Below are 16713 nucleotides of genomic sequence, written 5' to 3' on the forward strand. Positions count from 1 at the left end.
ATGAAGAGGGGGAGGCGAGACTGAATGAATGAGAGGAGGAATAATAGAAGAGGAGGGGTTGAGGGAAGAAAATGAGATATTGAGTGTGACTGAGAGAGAAAGGAGGGAAAAAATGAAACCATAAATAAGATTAAAAAGTGAAGGGTAAAAGAGAAGGAGGAGAGATGGAGTTACGAATAAACAATCAAATTCACCTGAAGGCAATTGTAAAATAAAGAATAATAGATGCAGTAGTAAAAGCTTAGTGGGAAAGTGAAATCAGCCAATTTATCCTCAATACTGTATTTCTCTCTGACATAAAGGTTTGGGATCATGCATTTTTATCTAGGTTTAAAGTTGAACCTTATTCTGTCTAATATATCTATTTATAAAAAAACGATTCTTAATTAATAGAATTTGATGACAAACCCTCCACATAATTGATTATTGTTCATAATTAAATATAATCTGAGGTGCTGAGATTAGTAGGACTCACTGACAGACTTAGACAGATTTATTTGTCATTTTGTTTACACAAGTGTAAAACAAAAAGATATTTCGTTTGGAACAGCTCTCTGGACAATTTCATCTTTTTAAAAGTGCAGCCTTAAAAAAAAAGTTAAAAAAAAAAAAATATATATATATAAACAGTAATATAAGCACATGACTGTAAATGTACATTTTTAAAGGTATAATGGAGGATTTTTGCTATTTTTTAAAAAGACCTGCTCTCTACCCTTTAAAAAAAAAAAAAAAGCACATGCATTTTTTTGCACCTGCTCCCGAGAAACGGCTATTAAGCACGTGCAACAGCATGCATGAGCCCATTTCTCCTCAAGGAGGTGCCAGTATGCAATGATAAGACGGTTGCTCAGGTGGATCTCATCTCACCCATATTTATAAAAGTTTCCTGTTACGGTAAATAAGAGTACTGGTACATAAAAAAATCCTGACATGCTTGTATGTTTGTGAGTGCTGCAGAGGACATTTGGACATGTTTGCGGGGTAAAAAAGGATCTGTGGCCACCGTATAACTACTAATGATGCAAATTACAGAATAAATAACCTTATCTTCCCTGGAATTTTACAATATAGAGGTAGACAACTTTTACCTGTCGTGCAGAGACTTTGCAACCAAGGCATCAGTTGGGAGTCCGACCTGTGATTTCAGTATATGCCATCACTTGAAAGAATCTCCCAAAAACACCCTGGTGTTGTTTCTCTCTTGTGAGCCCTTTCTTTTCTTCTCATATACTTCGTAGGCACTTTTTCTCTTACGACCCTCGGCCATTTTTAAAGAACCGCGGTAAGAAAGGCGAGCTTCAATTACTATCTGAAACCTTAGCAAAAGTGTGCATGCCCAGAAAAAGATAGCTAACTGAGCATGAAGGACGGCCTTTCCTATACATATCACCAGAATGCTTGACAATTAGAAACAACCACTTATTTTGATGATCCACCTGGAAAACGAACATCCTCCACTATACGTTTAAGCTTCAATACCCTGAGTGGACCAACAATTGTGTTGCTGCTTGTGCATCAACTTTACGGGTGTACAAGAAACAATGAATACAAAGGTTCCCACTGAGGATTTAAATATGTAAAAAAAAGAATAATATAGGGGTTGTTTGATTTTGGCCTCTGCGTCCTCAAAGGAACCCGGCCTATTTGGAGTGGGTCCTTCGAAATCTGTGAACATAAGAGATCGAAAGAGTTCGGCTATAGATTGAACCATGTCCTTTTCTGACTGTCATGGCTCCTTCCGCAATTTAAGCTCTGTCACCGTCTCCTAGCAAACGTGACGGTTGATATACAAAGCAGGCGAAGAATGGATGCCGAACTTTTTGAGGAGCTTCAGCAGCAGTACTGTCAATGCAGATATCAGATTGTAGTCCCCTCAATGCACTGATATTAGAATCTGTGCTAAAATGTCAGCCAAACCAATTTGCACAGGGACAGATAAAATCTTACCTGCCCCATATCTGACTTACTAACCATTTAAATTAACTATTTTCATTAATTTAAGAGGAAATAAATAACATACTTGTATTCTATTAAACCGCACATCACCACTGTTCGTCGCCATTTTCCTTCTTTCCTCTGAGCAAGGAGCAGCCAGCTTGCTTGGACTCACAATGAATCATGGGATACAGTGTCCAACGACAGATGCACCAGACCTGTCCTTCCAGGCAGGGTAAAGAGGGCTGCATTTGTCAGCTGCATAGGCCACGGCGCCACGCTATGGCGTAATCAGCCAACAATGTTGGCCTTCAGAGGACTCAGCTGGTGGATTCAAACACAATATATTTTGAACTAGCTCAATTTTTGAGCCTCTTCAGATGTTTCTGACCAAAACACTCAATAATCTGAATCTGATTATTTAAACACACATTTTTCAATAAAACTGTGTTCTTTTTTGAATTTCACCAATTAAAATCCACACTTCATTACCCAGCTGTTTTCATTGGCACTGTACATTTGTTACCGGAACAAAAAAAACATATACTGGATATGTTTAAACCAAAATTGGGCCCCTGTCTGCTTTTTGGCGCAGAGCTTCAACACCGCTTAAAGGTAGCAGCTTGAACGAGAAGGTGAATAACAGTGAGCAATTCTGATTATATGAGGTGTGTCATTTTCTAGACATTTCCTTTGCATTAGCACTTGAGTGGAGACAAGCACAGAGCAGCAATCAGCCACTTCATGCATGTCTACTCCTTGCAAGCAGCCCCCACAGGAGAACAGATGCACAGCTGTTCTTCACGAATACAGTTAGAATAGAACAAAGCAAGCAATCCAAAAGATGGAGAGGATGAGGTGGACAAAAGGGCTGGCAGTATAACGGCTGAGATTAAAGGGCAAAAAAAGAAGCCAAATAATGTTGTTCTTTAAGAGAACAACAACATGCTTCCTTTAAAAGCTGAAGCTCATTAATTAGAATATAAAGAGAAAATGACATGACGTATTACCTTCACTGGCAATGCAGTAAAAAGTAAATGACTAGAGTTCCTAAATAAAAATGTTTACCTTGTCTTCAGGTAAGGAAAGACTGGAAAAAAACGTTTTACTAGAAATGGTATTTGAAACTTTAGACTACAGAAACACACAGGCCCTGAAACTAAATGTATTTTTTATTGTCTTTTGCTTTATGGTGCTAAAATACATGCCAAGCAACCAAGACCACACATTACAAAGGGTTCTTGAAGAAACCTCACTGCAACCACTAAGTACATTATATTTAGGACTAAAACATTTAATGTGGTTATAGAAAGGATGAAGCAAGCAGCATCTGCAGCTAAACGCTCATTCAATCTAGGAACGTTTGCGTTTGTTGGATCTCATTACTCTTTATGCATTGAAGCTTATTGGAACCTCCCACACATTTAACAACCACAGTACCTCGGTGAAATGTGCATACTCTTTATCTTCAATGCCTCACAATATTAAAGCCACAAAGGAAATCTATGGAGCTAAACAGTGGCCATAAAGGTTTTTGTAAAACAATTCTTAGAAACTGAAAAATAGCATTACAACTTAACAAAATGTTTTAAACTACTTTTAAGATTCAAGTTTTTTATTTTAGTTTCAAAAATATTTTTTTTTGTTTTTAAACTGTAGACTGTTGGCGTGGTTTAGATGCCATGGGGTGTTGAATAATCTGTTTTCTATACATATTTTTGTGTCTGTGTAATGCCAGGATCACCAAAAACCAGGGGTAGGCAACATAAATCCTAGAGTGCCAATTGTCCTGCAGCTTTCTGATCTATCATTTCTTTGACAAACCCAAAACAAATAAATGGTTAATGGACAGGCCTCGGGTTAACTTACCGAAATACCAAGGAGGTAATTTGGCCTTTCGTTTCAGGTGTGTTGGAGCAGGGATTCAGGCAAAAGCTGCAGGAAAGTTATATGTGAAGACTGCCTACCCCTGCCATAAACCAACTCTAACTAAAGCTCCCAGCATGTTTTGGAGCTCTGATCAAGAACAAAGTGTCTTTGTTGTTGGATTCACAGGAAAGTCCAGTGATAATTAGAGATGCAAAAGTCCTGCATTCTGAAAGTCAGTTTCAACGTTACTGGATTGCTTTGGACCGGCGATGGCGACCGCCTGCTTGCATTGCCAAAGCCAGAACTGGTAGCCTCTGCCAGCCGAGCGCAGCCTGCAACGTTCCCTTCAGGTTGTCTCAAGGTGGGGAGTTCAAGTATCTTGACGAGTGAAGATAGTGAGGGGAGAATGGAGCAGGAGATCGATTGTCTGATGGGTGCATTTGCTGCTATAATGCAGATGCTGAACCAGTATGTTGTGGTGGAGAGCTGAGTGAAAAGCAAATATCTCAATTTAACTGTTGAGCTACGTTCCTACCCTCACCTATAGTCATTAAATTTGGATCCTGACTGAAATATCGAGATCCCAGATACAAACAAAATGAGCTGGGCACTCCCTTAGAGATAGGATGAGGAGATCGTTCAGGAGGATTAGAGACTCTTCCATATCAAGAGGAGTCAGCTACAGTGGCACAAACATCTTTTTTTTAGAGGGCCTGGATGTCTGGAGGTGTTCCAGGCATGTCTTACCAGGAGGAGGTCTAGGAGAGGACCCAGGACACTCTAGAGAGGCTATGTCTCTTGTCCGGCCGGGAAGCGCCTTGGGCTGTTCAAGTCTGGGAATACTTGCTGAGACTACGAAGTTTTCTTTTTTTAGTTTCCAAATATTATTTAGTTTAAAATGATTATTTTTTTTAAACTTTTTTATAGTTTTAAAATAAATATGTATAAAAAAATTTATCATCACAAACATAGCCCATAATTGTGCAGTGGATGCGTGAGGATACTCTGGTTGGTTTGAAAACAATAGTTAAACAACATGTAGTGGTCTTTTACTGCAGGAGAGGAAAATCTAATTACAGTTGGTAGATGGAATGTTGAGCTAATTAAAGTATATAGATTAACACCAGCTACTAAAAATTCTCAAGACTGGCATATAGGTTCCATTTGAGGAGGACAATGAGCCAAAACATGCAAGCAGAGTTACAATTACTGTAAACTCTTTAAATTAAAGTCTATGGCAAAGTGATCTAGATCCTAATCTAAATGAGAACCTGTGACAATATCGCCTTTTCATTAGTAAACCCAGGGATTTAAAGCCCAAGGTTCATGGATAATACGACTCCTGGGGAATTTATAAGCCTTCTGTTCCCATTACTCTAAAAGGCCCCTGGACATTGATTTCAAATCAGCCTAAGAAAAACTGTGCTATGCATTCTGCCCAGCAGGTGGCGGTATTAAGAATACACAACTTATCTCTTAGTGCTATCTAAACTAGTTATGATACTTATCACACTTTTTAAACACAATATTAATGGTAGATAATCAGATACAGAGCTATGAAGTAGATTCATTATTTCCATTAGGTTGCACTGCACCCAGAAGCAGGAAAACCATTTAATATTTAACTTTTATAAGCCTGCATCTGGAGAGGGATGTTGCTCCATAAGCACAAGATCTATTTATAACAATGAAAAACTGTTTTTCTCTTGAAGTCCCACCACACATCTACTGTAATACACAGGTTTTATTCACTTTCTGTCATACAAATATAGTACTTGGCCAGTTAAGGCACAGGTAACTGGGATCTCCCAATGCTACCACTCAATGCTTCAATTAACTAGACTAGCAGTCAGAACGGCCTGTCTGCAGAGCTCTGCAGCTCAGAAGTAGTTAAACAAAGGCTCATGATTTAATGAGAATGTTTTGAGGTGTAATTTCTTTGTTAAAACCTTTTTTAATGACTTTTTGTGACACGTTAACATGGAATGAGTATTTAAAAACCTTTTTTTCGTGATAAACTCACTGCATGATAAGGTCTTGAGGTTAATTTTCTTGCTAGAAAATTCTTTAAACTTTTTTTTTTTTACAAAGTTAAAGTACAGCATTTGTACACACGCCTTCTTCTCTTAAAACAAACACAACCCCTCCCCTCTAAGAATCCCAGGGAATTTTTTATCCCCTCCTGCAATATGAACAAACCCGGGAAAAGTAAGCCCCGGGAAAGTGAAATTGACCGGTAAATGTTTATGAAAGAGATACCATGGTTTTAAAATGGCCTGAGGCTTTTAAAAGGCAGTGGAAAAGAACTTAATGCTTACCTACAAATTTATGAAACAGACTATCCACTCAAAACATTGTCGTAATACTAGTTAAAAGGGTTCTATAATGTATTGACAATAACATTCTGAACAAAAAAGTACATCACATTTTTTGTGCTTTAAGTTGTTTAAAAGTTGCTTTGTTAAAATACATATATCAGTGCCCTTACAATAATAACAAGGCATTATCATCTGTTAGTCTGATGCAAATCAATTAAACCAATCCACTCACTTTTAAAGTTGTGGCTGTAATGGGAGCGATTGCCCATGCTTTTGCAGGCAATGGAAATGTATTATATTAAGAGCAGTGTTAACGAATCAGAAACAAGGTTATTCTAAAGAGCACTACTGTAACTCCAACCAGTCGATCAGTGACTATCTCCTGCTGATGACAAAGTGAAATGTTGCTAAAAAAGTGAAATCAATAAGTTAATCAATAGACAAGAAGCTTTAGAGCAAACAAAGAAATACAGAACAACTTAAATCTAGATAAATGAGAATGTAAAATCAGTCAACTCTTTCATACCAATGTATAAATACAACTAAAGGTACATGTTTGTGCTTGTTTGGAGTTTTTTACTGTTTCCTATGGATGCTTTTAATAGTGTCTATCTAAAATAGTATGGATAGAAGCTTCTTTCAGCTTTGTAAAAAGGCAAAAATACCTTTTTAAGGAGACAAAAGAACAATCAACGTTCTATCTAATCTAAAAAAAAAAAATCTCAATAATTCATAATTTAACTAGTAGCAGTTATATATTGTCTTAGCCTTTTTTCTGAAAGCCCTCATCTAAATAAGTCTGTTGGTATATATTTACTCTTTTGTTTTGTTCGGGTTTTTGTTTAGGAATTAAAATCTACATTTTTTTTATTTAAGTGGTTTTAGCGTCCCTCGCCATAAAGTGATCCATTATTAAAGATTTATTATTAATTCTTATAGGTATTTTAGTTTTGCAGAGATATAATTGAAAAAGATAAAGATCAACTGATATATTACATTTTTAAGGCTGATGCCAATGCACCTATTTTGACATCATTCTAACCCTTCCCTTGTAGGTGCTACTGTTTATTGGGGGCTGATTTCTGAAGAGGATACAGTTTTTTCTTCTACTAATTACATTATAAAATGACACTATGATAACTAATATTACTGCATTAGGAAAAAATAAATACTGATTAACAAATCAGATAAAACATAAACCGATAACAAATTATAGGAGTGGCAATACAAAACACTGGTAAAAATCAACAAACAATTTAATACCAAGCTGACTTTTTTAACCAGATGTCGTAAGAGTTCAGTCTACAGTAATAAGAGGTGAAAGAAAAAAGAAAAATGTATTAAATTCACTGTTTATTTGTTTGCATCCATGCTTTGATAAAAATGAATTGAGCTCGTAGAGCTCCTTTCACAGTAGGGATAGAAGGGTGCGTCCTGTGTGATTATCAGCACCAAGGACAGCTCTTTACATGTTTCTTTGAGGCAACAAACCATTTTATCCTGTGTATACCACTGATAGATTAAGATTTCTCAAACATGCTAGTTATACTTAAAGTTAAGGTAGGAACAGTTAATTAACAACTTTAAAAAAAGAAAAAAGAAACATCCCTTCAACCCAATCTTTTTTTTTTTTGTGACTTCAGCACTAAACAGACCTTCTAATAGTCCAGATTATGTCCGTGCATCTGCATGACTACACTTCAAATTTCTAAGTTAAAGTTTTCTTTTCTGGCCCTACCTGAGGTTGATCGACGGAGAGGGAAAGCCATGCTGCGCCCATGGAGCTCCTCCGTGGCCGTGTGCTCATGGCTTTTCGCACTTCCTGCTGTGAGCCCCTTTGCACACAGAGGCCGAGCTATCGGAGCCCAAACCACAGAAGTCCCCACGGTATAGGATCCATTAAGGCGTGCACGTGGCGTTGACGGGGGATCATTAGCGAACATTAGAGGCCATTAAGCTATTGGAACTGGTCATCAATGATTCATCGCAGACCCCGCTGATCTGGCACAGTTAGAGAGGGATGGAGCCAGCAGGCCATTCTCAAATCCAAGGATCTATTGACAACTTCCCTATTTCTTCTTACACGGATTTTGTTTTTTGTAAGTGAAATAAAAGTGAGTTTGAAACGCTAGTGGGCTCAGAGTCAGACTTTAGCAACTAACAACAAATTTATCTTCAAGACTTTTTAGTGAAATGTGTTATTTTAGCTGTTCATTTTGTCTTTGCTGTAAATGTTAAAACATTTAATCATAGAGTTCCCCTCTTTTTATGCACTAGGTAAATTTTTTATCAACCCCTTTTTAACCATCAAGTTAAGTAATAGTCCTATTGAATAACTGACAGACACTAGAAGGAGAAGCTGCCTTGGAATTAGGGGCAACAAATTTATTTCATAAATTATTTTTAAATGTTATAGCAAAGATATTTACACATAAATCAAATCAGCCTATATATAACACTTATTCATAACTGGGTAAATATTTTGAAGTAATTTTTTTATTTAAAATTTGTTAAACTTTTTTTTTTGGTAATTAACTTTGTGCTACTTTTTGTATGAGTTGATCTATATAAATAAAATAGCCCTATCTTGTTACTGTAATTAGCCTACTTAATGATACAAACCTTAAAAAAATCAGAAAAACTGTTGTATAATAGATAGATGCCAAAACGCAAAAATACAGAAATCTAATTACTAATCCCTGCTGTACTGAATCTGGTGTCATAAATCATTCTTCTTGTTGTTAAAATCAAAACCGACTACAGATCTTAGTTGTAAACAAACTACTTAACTATTTAAAATGTGTTTTTATTATGTTTTATTCATCTAACATGCGGGAGAGTATTATGCACTGGGGAAGCTTTGTTTTACCTAAAGGCTGAACTAGCAATCCCCAAAAGATGGAAGAAAGAATATGGGAAACTATAATCCAAAACAGACACAGAGTAAAACTGAGTCTGACTACATCCATCATTGCTGGTGGAGTTCTACTTTTGGAAGACTAAGGAGAAATAGGGTGCTATAATTCAAGATTTCAGCCAAAAGCTACAGCAAATAACTGCAGATAATAGAAATGACCAATCGTAAGCAATGGGCTAACAATGCTGACCCTTGTTTTGGGATGTTTGCAGGGAAATTTTCATAACACAAAACAATGTATGTTTCCAAACTAAGGATAAAACAAATAAGTTTGAATTTGAAAGAAACTGTGGAGAAAAACAGGCAAAATCATATTTGTATAGTTAAACAGATTAATATTGACAGTCATTAACAATTAGCTAGAAGCCTTCGAAAATTAAATGTGGGTATTAACATAAAAAAGTGTAAGCATCCTTCTGGAAAGGGTTTAATAAGCTAATTTATTTAGATTTTCCTGTAGACAAGTGATCCTGAAAAGAAGGTTTAATTTATAGCTTTTAAGACTTTCTGGAGCCTCTTTAGAGTTTTCTCTTGAAAAGTTTTTTTGTTTACTTTTTGGATCAGTCCTCATACCCAACCCTGACAAAAAAATCATGCAGTGTTTGCCGTAAAATCATTAACCTATAAAAATGGGAGGAATTGGAAAAACTTTTTAAAATGATCTTCCGTAGATCAGCAGTATCTAAAATCCACATCTGTAAGAAACAGGAGAAAATCTAACAAAGCTCTGACAGAAGACCTGAACATGCTGTAGGTGATCATCATAGACCAACTCTCAGATAAAAGCACTTTCAGAATCACCTTACTAATGGGCTCATCTTCTCTTTCAGACTACCAAAATATAAAAAAAAAAGTAATTGTGACAAAAAATACCAAAAGAATCTAATAACAGTGTTAGCTCTCTGCCAAGTTTTCTTTGCAGAAAACTCTCAGCTTACTTGTCTAAATAATGATAAATTCAATGATTAAGCAAACAGTTAAAAAAAGGGAGTAAAGCAGTAAATATCTAAATAAGCTTTGATGGACCTTCAGAAGGCTAAAAAATAAAAACATATTTCTGAAGGCCACTTTAAAGATTGCAAGATAGTATTGTGTTAGAGAGGAAAATGGAATTCAGTAAAGGATGATTCAATATTAAGTGCTGTATATCTCACTACTAATCTGTTCATTATTTTTCTTCTAATGCTTACATAACAACTTCTTACTCCATATAATATTTAAATGGACACAACAAACAAATCCTCATATGAATAATAGTTTTAGGATAACTTGAACTGCTGTCTGTTTGCTAAAAAAAAAGACTGTAGCAGCATAGTCCATGAAATCTTAAAGGTTAAAACACAAAAGCGAGCATATCTCTGTGTGATATTCTGGGTTGAAGAGCATCTAGTGAAGCATAGTCTGCAGTACAGACATAAAAGCTGTCAAAGGCAGTAGAGCAGGATGTTGCATGAGAATATGCTACTTCAGCAGCTTCTACAGTAAAGCTGATAGAAGAGAAAAACATGTAAGTTATCTGAGACAGCATCTTTGAAATAATTGTAGCTCTCTCTGAGATGAGCAGTAAGTTTGAGGCTGCTGAATAACTAATGGTATTGCTGTAAAGTATGATCCCACAGGCAGATTGTTTATTTTATTTTTTAACCTTTTTTTTCTGCTTCAAGTCTCCACTTATCTCCTTTGAACTCCTGCTAAAAAACAGACAGTTTCTCCAAAAATAGCTGTGTATCCTTGGCATGAAACAGCACAGGTAATGGTGCCAGCAACTACATTTTGGCTAAAAACAATCCAGGTCTGGGCAGGTATCCAAAAAACAATCACTGTAAGCTCTTCCCAAAAAAGGTCTCTGCAGCTGTTGTCCTACATCAGATTTCCCATAATAGCATAATAGCATAATTACAACCATTGTACATATGTTCAGCCACTAGATGGCGTCATATTGTTAGGTGAAAAATAAAGTATTGTCCCCAGAACTCTGCAGGAAATTCTATAGCTTTTGCTGGCAGAATATCTCAAGGTCTTGCCCCTCCCAATTCTTTATCTCTACTTAGGTATAAAGATAAGCACAGAGTGGCATATCTATGGGACCACATGTGCATTTTAAGAAGTCTAACCTTTAACATACTCACCTTTAGTGTTTTTCTTTTATTCCCAATGCAAACGGTTTCTAAGAGTTCTAGTGGTATAAATATGGGTGTTGCAACAATTGTGGATAAACGCTGGCATGCGTCCTCCACTATATTGACAAACAACTTTGTACCACTTCTACAAACAGAAACAAACATAATCAAGAATGACAGCTAAAAACAAGCTAATGACTCCCCCTGACATCTCACTATAGCTCTTAACTGTATAGTAGAGACTGACATTTTTTCGGGAATCCCACGGGTCACGGGATTCCCGTGGGATTCCCGTGGGATGGGAGTCATTATTAGTAACGATCACGGGATTGGGACGGTACAGGATTAAACATTAACGGGAGCAGACGGGAGCGGGAGCAAACCAATAGTAACTTCCGCTCTGAGTTTTTCACCCGCACTCAAAAACAACAAGTATGGGAGTGGTGCGGGAGTCATTCTGAATGGGAGCGGGATGGGAGTGGGAGTAATTTCACCAGGAGTGGGACAGGACAGGATTTAGATTTCTACTCTGGCCGGGACGGGACACCATTTTTTTCTGTGGGAGTGGGACGGGACAGGAGTGAAAATCCACTCCCGTGTCAGTCTCTACTGTATAGCTCTTGCTGAACACTTTATTTAGTGTACATGTTAAATGATTACTCAACTAATTCAACTCAGACGTTTTAAATAAATCTACTTAATTTTGCTTTAACACCCCTCTGGGGTTGACCGTCCGTGTAAAATCTGGACTAAGCCTAAATAGGAGAATGCTTTTCTTCAGTAAATTAAATATTTTTTGCTGCTATATTTAAATTTTTGAGCAAAAAAATTGCCAAAGTAAGACAGGTCTTACATTATGTTGTTCAATTGTGGTTGATTATTATGGTCTTCCAGGGTTCCTACAGCATAAAGCAAGTTAAATTCAAGACTTTTTAAGAATGTTTAATGCCACTTGAAATAAAAATTTAAGACCAAATTCACAAGAAACACAAGAAAAACCTGCTTGCAACAACTTAACCCAAAGGTTTATTTTAACATAAGCCACTGCACTAATGTTTCAAATTTTGAAAAGCTTCCCATACAGGAAGAAAGCTAAAAACACACAAATGACAGATATATTTTAACAATTATTTAACTAAATTCACAAACTTTGTTTTAGCAGGGAACAAAACAAATCAGTTTTAAAGCCACAACATAACCAGTGCTAAGTCTTTTTCGCAGCTATTTTTCTTTGTATCGTTTTCTTAGTATGTTTGATTTGGTGATAAGTGGAGGCGTTGCAGAGACAAGGGTGGAACAAAAAGTACCCATCGATTCCCATCGTTCCGAGCTTGAATGACTTCTTGCACAAAATCCACTGTGCCTCATGTATGTTCCCTGGTTTTAGCCATGGAGAAAACTCTTGGCTGGAGCCAATTTTGTTAATGGTGCATCTCCCAAATGTCCCGGCCGCAACAACTCTTTTACTGGTTCCGCTATCGGGACGGAACCAATAATGGCGAGCCATTATTTTTTTTTTTAAAAAAAAAACAAAGGTCAATTTTAATGTTTTATTTAGATTACAAAAATAAATCACAATAAAAATAATCCTATTTATGATGTTTTAAAAATTAAGACCTACAAAAGACTGATTCAAGACATTTTAATACCAATTAAGGCCTTAATTTTATTTTGAAGAATTCAATGCCTTTTAAGACTTTTTAAGGACCAGAGGGAACCCTGTCTTCACAGCTGAATGTTAGTAAATTTGGACAAATTCGATAATAAACCAGTCTAATAACCCATTGGGTTCAGCTGAGACACTGCTGGGGTTACAACAATTAGATATAGAGTCAGTGTATTGCTGGATTTTCATTGCTTTCTGATTCTACTGCTTATCATTTTAACTGTAGTTTTAACTGTGTTTGTAGTAGTTTATGAAAAATTACAATCCTGTTGATACACATATGTCAAAGCTTTACCTTATAGTAATTACAGTAAAGGAAAGTAAATATTAGATGCCATTTTTTTGGCCCCCAATACCGATACCTGATACCTGGCTGTGCAGTATCAGCTGATACCATACCGATACCATCTGTTTGAAATCAATGTGTGTGTGTAAATATGAAGAACTGCATACTACTTGGATGTAAAATAATTGCCATCATGACTTCATCAAGCTGCTGCCTACCTTTGTGAAAAAGACTAATACAAAGTGAACCTAGTAGAACTTTTTATTGTCTACCTGGAATGGGTGACAATAGTTGAATAAACTTTTGGCTCTCAAAATAGTATCGGTGCCCTGTTTGTCAGTACCCGCCAAAACCGATAACACCATTTTAGTGCTGGATCGGGGCCCTGCCCGATATAGGTATCCGTATCGGTGCAACACTAGTAAATACGTTTAAATTTCTCAGTTAGTGATTTGGCTGAAGTGATTAAGTGCTGATTGATTTTTGGCCATGTGTAAAATAGACGTGGAACTTAATATTTAAAAAAAGAAGATTTTTCTAAATAAAATGCTCCACTAACTGGGTTAAAATAGGAACCTCAACAGACCAATAAAGTCACAAAGAGCCTCACAGCACAGAGAAAAGCAGTGCTTTAGCCTTTCCTCCCCTTGCCGATGTGTCGGTTTGACACATGCTAATGTACACACCTTCATATGTTTTGGGTTTTATAATGAAGAGCTTCACCCATTCGCTAGATTTGCATAACAGAAAGCTGTAGTCAAAGTTCTAACATAGGGTGAAGGCTGTCCAGATTTAGCACAGAAATCAGAGCTCCTTTCCTTCCTACCATAGAGTTCCTACTCCTGACCTTGGAAAAGATGAAGCCAGGAACAGAAGGTAGGAACTGCACAGTAGTGTAGTGGGTAGCAATCTTGCCTTGCAGCAAGAAGGTTCTCACTTTGATTCCCAGCCCGGGATTTTTTCTCAATGAAGTTTGCATATTTTCCCTGTGCATGCTTGGGTTCTCAGGGTACTCCGGCTTCTCCCACAGTCAAAGAACTTGACTGTTAGGTTAATTGGCTTCTCTAAATTCTCCTTAAGTGTGAGTGTGTGCGTGACGGGTTGTGTGCCCTTTTTGTCTCTGTGTTACCCTGTGATGGGGTGTACCCAGCCTTTCGCCCATTGACGGCTCTTTCACGGCTTTTTGGTTCTCTGAAAGTGCTACATTGTATTCAGATCAATCTTCCCAGGGTTGGGTGGTGCTCTCGTTTTGCTGAATTCGCAAAAAAAAACTTGCCATTTGCCTCACTCCAATTGCGACCTCGGTCTGCCTCACTCTGCCTCTCTTCATCTTTCTTTGCCTCACAGCTCTCAAGAGCCTCCTCTACATAGGGATAACATGGAAATCGTTTGCTCCAGCTGCAGGATTTGTGTTAGGTGTGAACGCACCTTAAGAGCATTATTTCTGAAAGGTTACATTTGAAGCTTCCTCTCTTCATAATACTGCTGACTTTGATTTATGTGCATAACATCTACTTCCCACATGTGCTTGTTTTTTTGTTTTTTTTTATCTGAGGTCTATTGTTAGTAGTAAGTATAGTCATTTTTATTGGGCTGAATGCACAACTTCACTATTTCCTGAACTTAAGGCAGCTCCTTTGTTTCCTGTCTTTAATTACCTGAAGGACTGATTAATCCAGATGTGTCTGGCCATTGTTGTCATGCTACTAAGGTCAGGCACACTTGGATTAATCAGCTCATTGGCAGAGAAAGACAGGAAACAAATGAGCTGTCTTAAGTCCATAGAGCCCAATTCGCTTTAAATTAGGGCTGAAACAATTAATCTGATTAATCGATTATCAAAATAATCTTCAGATGTTTTAGTAATCGATTAATCATTAACTGGAGTATAGAGACTCTAAAACATGCCCATAGCTGACCCACTTAGAGTAGTAATTATACCAAAATTCTAATAAAATAAAAAAATAAATAAATAAATGCAGATTTATCGATTTGCATAGTAATCATTAGTTTTAGCCCTATTTTAAATAATAACTTCGAACATGGAGCATATGTACAGCTTTTCCAAAAAAATTTTGCAAAAAATCTATCTATCTATCTATCTATCTATCTATCTATCTATCTATCTATCTATCTATCTATCTATCTATCTATCTATCTGTCTATCTATCTATCTATCTATCTATCTATCTATAGAGGCAGTTGTCTGATTGCAGATACATTCACAATTTTACAAATCAATCAAATCCATTTGAATCATTTTAAATAAATCCAGAATTGTAAGGTATTGTCATGTATTTTTCATGAGCCCTGTGGTGTATTTTATTGTGAACTGGCGCTATGAAATTAAACTAGATTAAACAGCATGAATGATGGGACTCTGGTTGCTGGAAACTCCCCTTTGTTTCCATGGTGATGATAGCTTTACAGTTTCCATTATGGGTGGAGAGCTGCTGAATGACTGAAGGTGAGCTCGCTATTATAAAGAGATCTGACCAGAACAGTAAAACTATAGTGGGGATTTCGTGTAATGTTCTTTAATCAATAATATTGTAAAAGTTAAAGAATTTTAAGTCTTATCAAATCTCTATATTTTCCATATAGGCTACTTATCCATTATAAACTGCAGAATCTACAGGAAGATATAAGGTTTCCTTTTTGTCTCATTAATAAAACTTTCAGAAACGGACTAATTAAATAAAATAAAATACTTTCAATTATTAAAAGTATTTGCACCACCACATTATACAGTGGAAATCGGTGACCGTGCGGATCCAAACATTGCATAAAAGCATTTTTACGCATCTAATTCAAGTTTGCCTCTCACCTTTGTTGGCATTATCCTCCTTGCCTTTCGTTTTTCCGCTCATGAGGCGCCACTTTTTCTGCTGTTCGCTGAAGGAAACTTCAAATTAAAGATGGAGTTATATTGGGGAGGCGGTTTTCACTTCATCATATTCTTTAGATTTGTATTTCTCCGATAAAAAAAATTAAAAAGTCCAAGTCCACCGCCCTCCTCCTCCGTCCCTTCTGTCCCCTCACTGTAGATGTCGACATGCGGCTGCACTGCAGACACACTAACAAGCACGCGCGCTCCCTAGATCTGCGCGCGCCACACACACACGAGTAAACACACGGACGCACACACGTTTACGCGCGCGCACACCGAGATAAAGAAAGACAGAAACGAACGAGAAAATACGGATGCAGATGCAAATGATAGTTATGTTGATATTTGCTTGATACCAACACATTTAATGGGAAAATGAGCAGTTTATTTCTACAATTGTAATTCATGCACACTATATTCGAAAGTTGACAATTACACAACCTGTTTTCTAATTCGTACACTTACTGTAAGGCTAATTGTAAACCTGATTAAGATTTAATAATCATAATAATTAATAATTCGCATGTTTAAGAATTTAATTTAAGATGAAAAGGAAATCTGAGAAGTGAAGAGTAACCTGAGAGTTATAACATCCTCTTCTTTACCCTCACCTTTTGTTTTTGGTGAATCCATCCTCAACATTTCTACAGAAGAGGATTAGGGCCTCTGAAAAAATTAAAAAAGTTAATTGATTTTAAATTTTATTTCA

General features: G+C 36.7%; 1 protein-coding gene across 2 annotated transcripts in view; it reads right to left on the reverse strand.

Annotated features, from left to right (window-relative positions):
* LOC119792695 (fibroblast growth factor 13-like) overlaps window positions 1-16153 on the reverse strand; it is a 36512-nt gene extending 20359 nt beyond the window's left edge. The window contains exon 1 of one of the 2 annotated variants that reach the window (XM_038299443.1): window positions 15942-16153. In XM_038299443.1, the coding sequence (XP_038155371.1) occupies window positions 15942-15984 (43 nt within the window). In that variant the 5' untranslated portion in view covers window positions 15985-16153. Of the gene's footprint in view, window positions 1-7863; window positions 8084-15941 lie in introns of those variants that run through there. The other variant, XM_038299441.1, reaches the window with a different exon arrangement.
* Between the last annotated feature and the right edge of the window lie 560 nt (window positions 16154-16713).

This window comes from Cyprinodon tularosa, unplaced genomic scaffold (genome assembly GCF_016077235.1).
Source record: "Cyprinodon tularosa strain WSP-4 unplaced genomic scaffold, ASM1607723v1 ctg429, whole genome shotgun sequence".
NCBI classification, from domain to species: domain Eukaryota; kingdom Metazoa; phylum Chordata; class Actinopteri; order Cyprinodontiformes; family Cyprinodontidae; genus Cyprinodon; species Cyprinodon tularosa.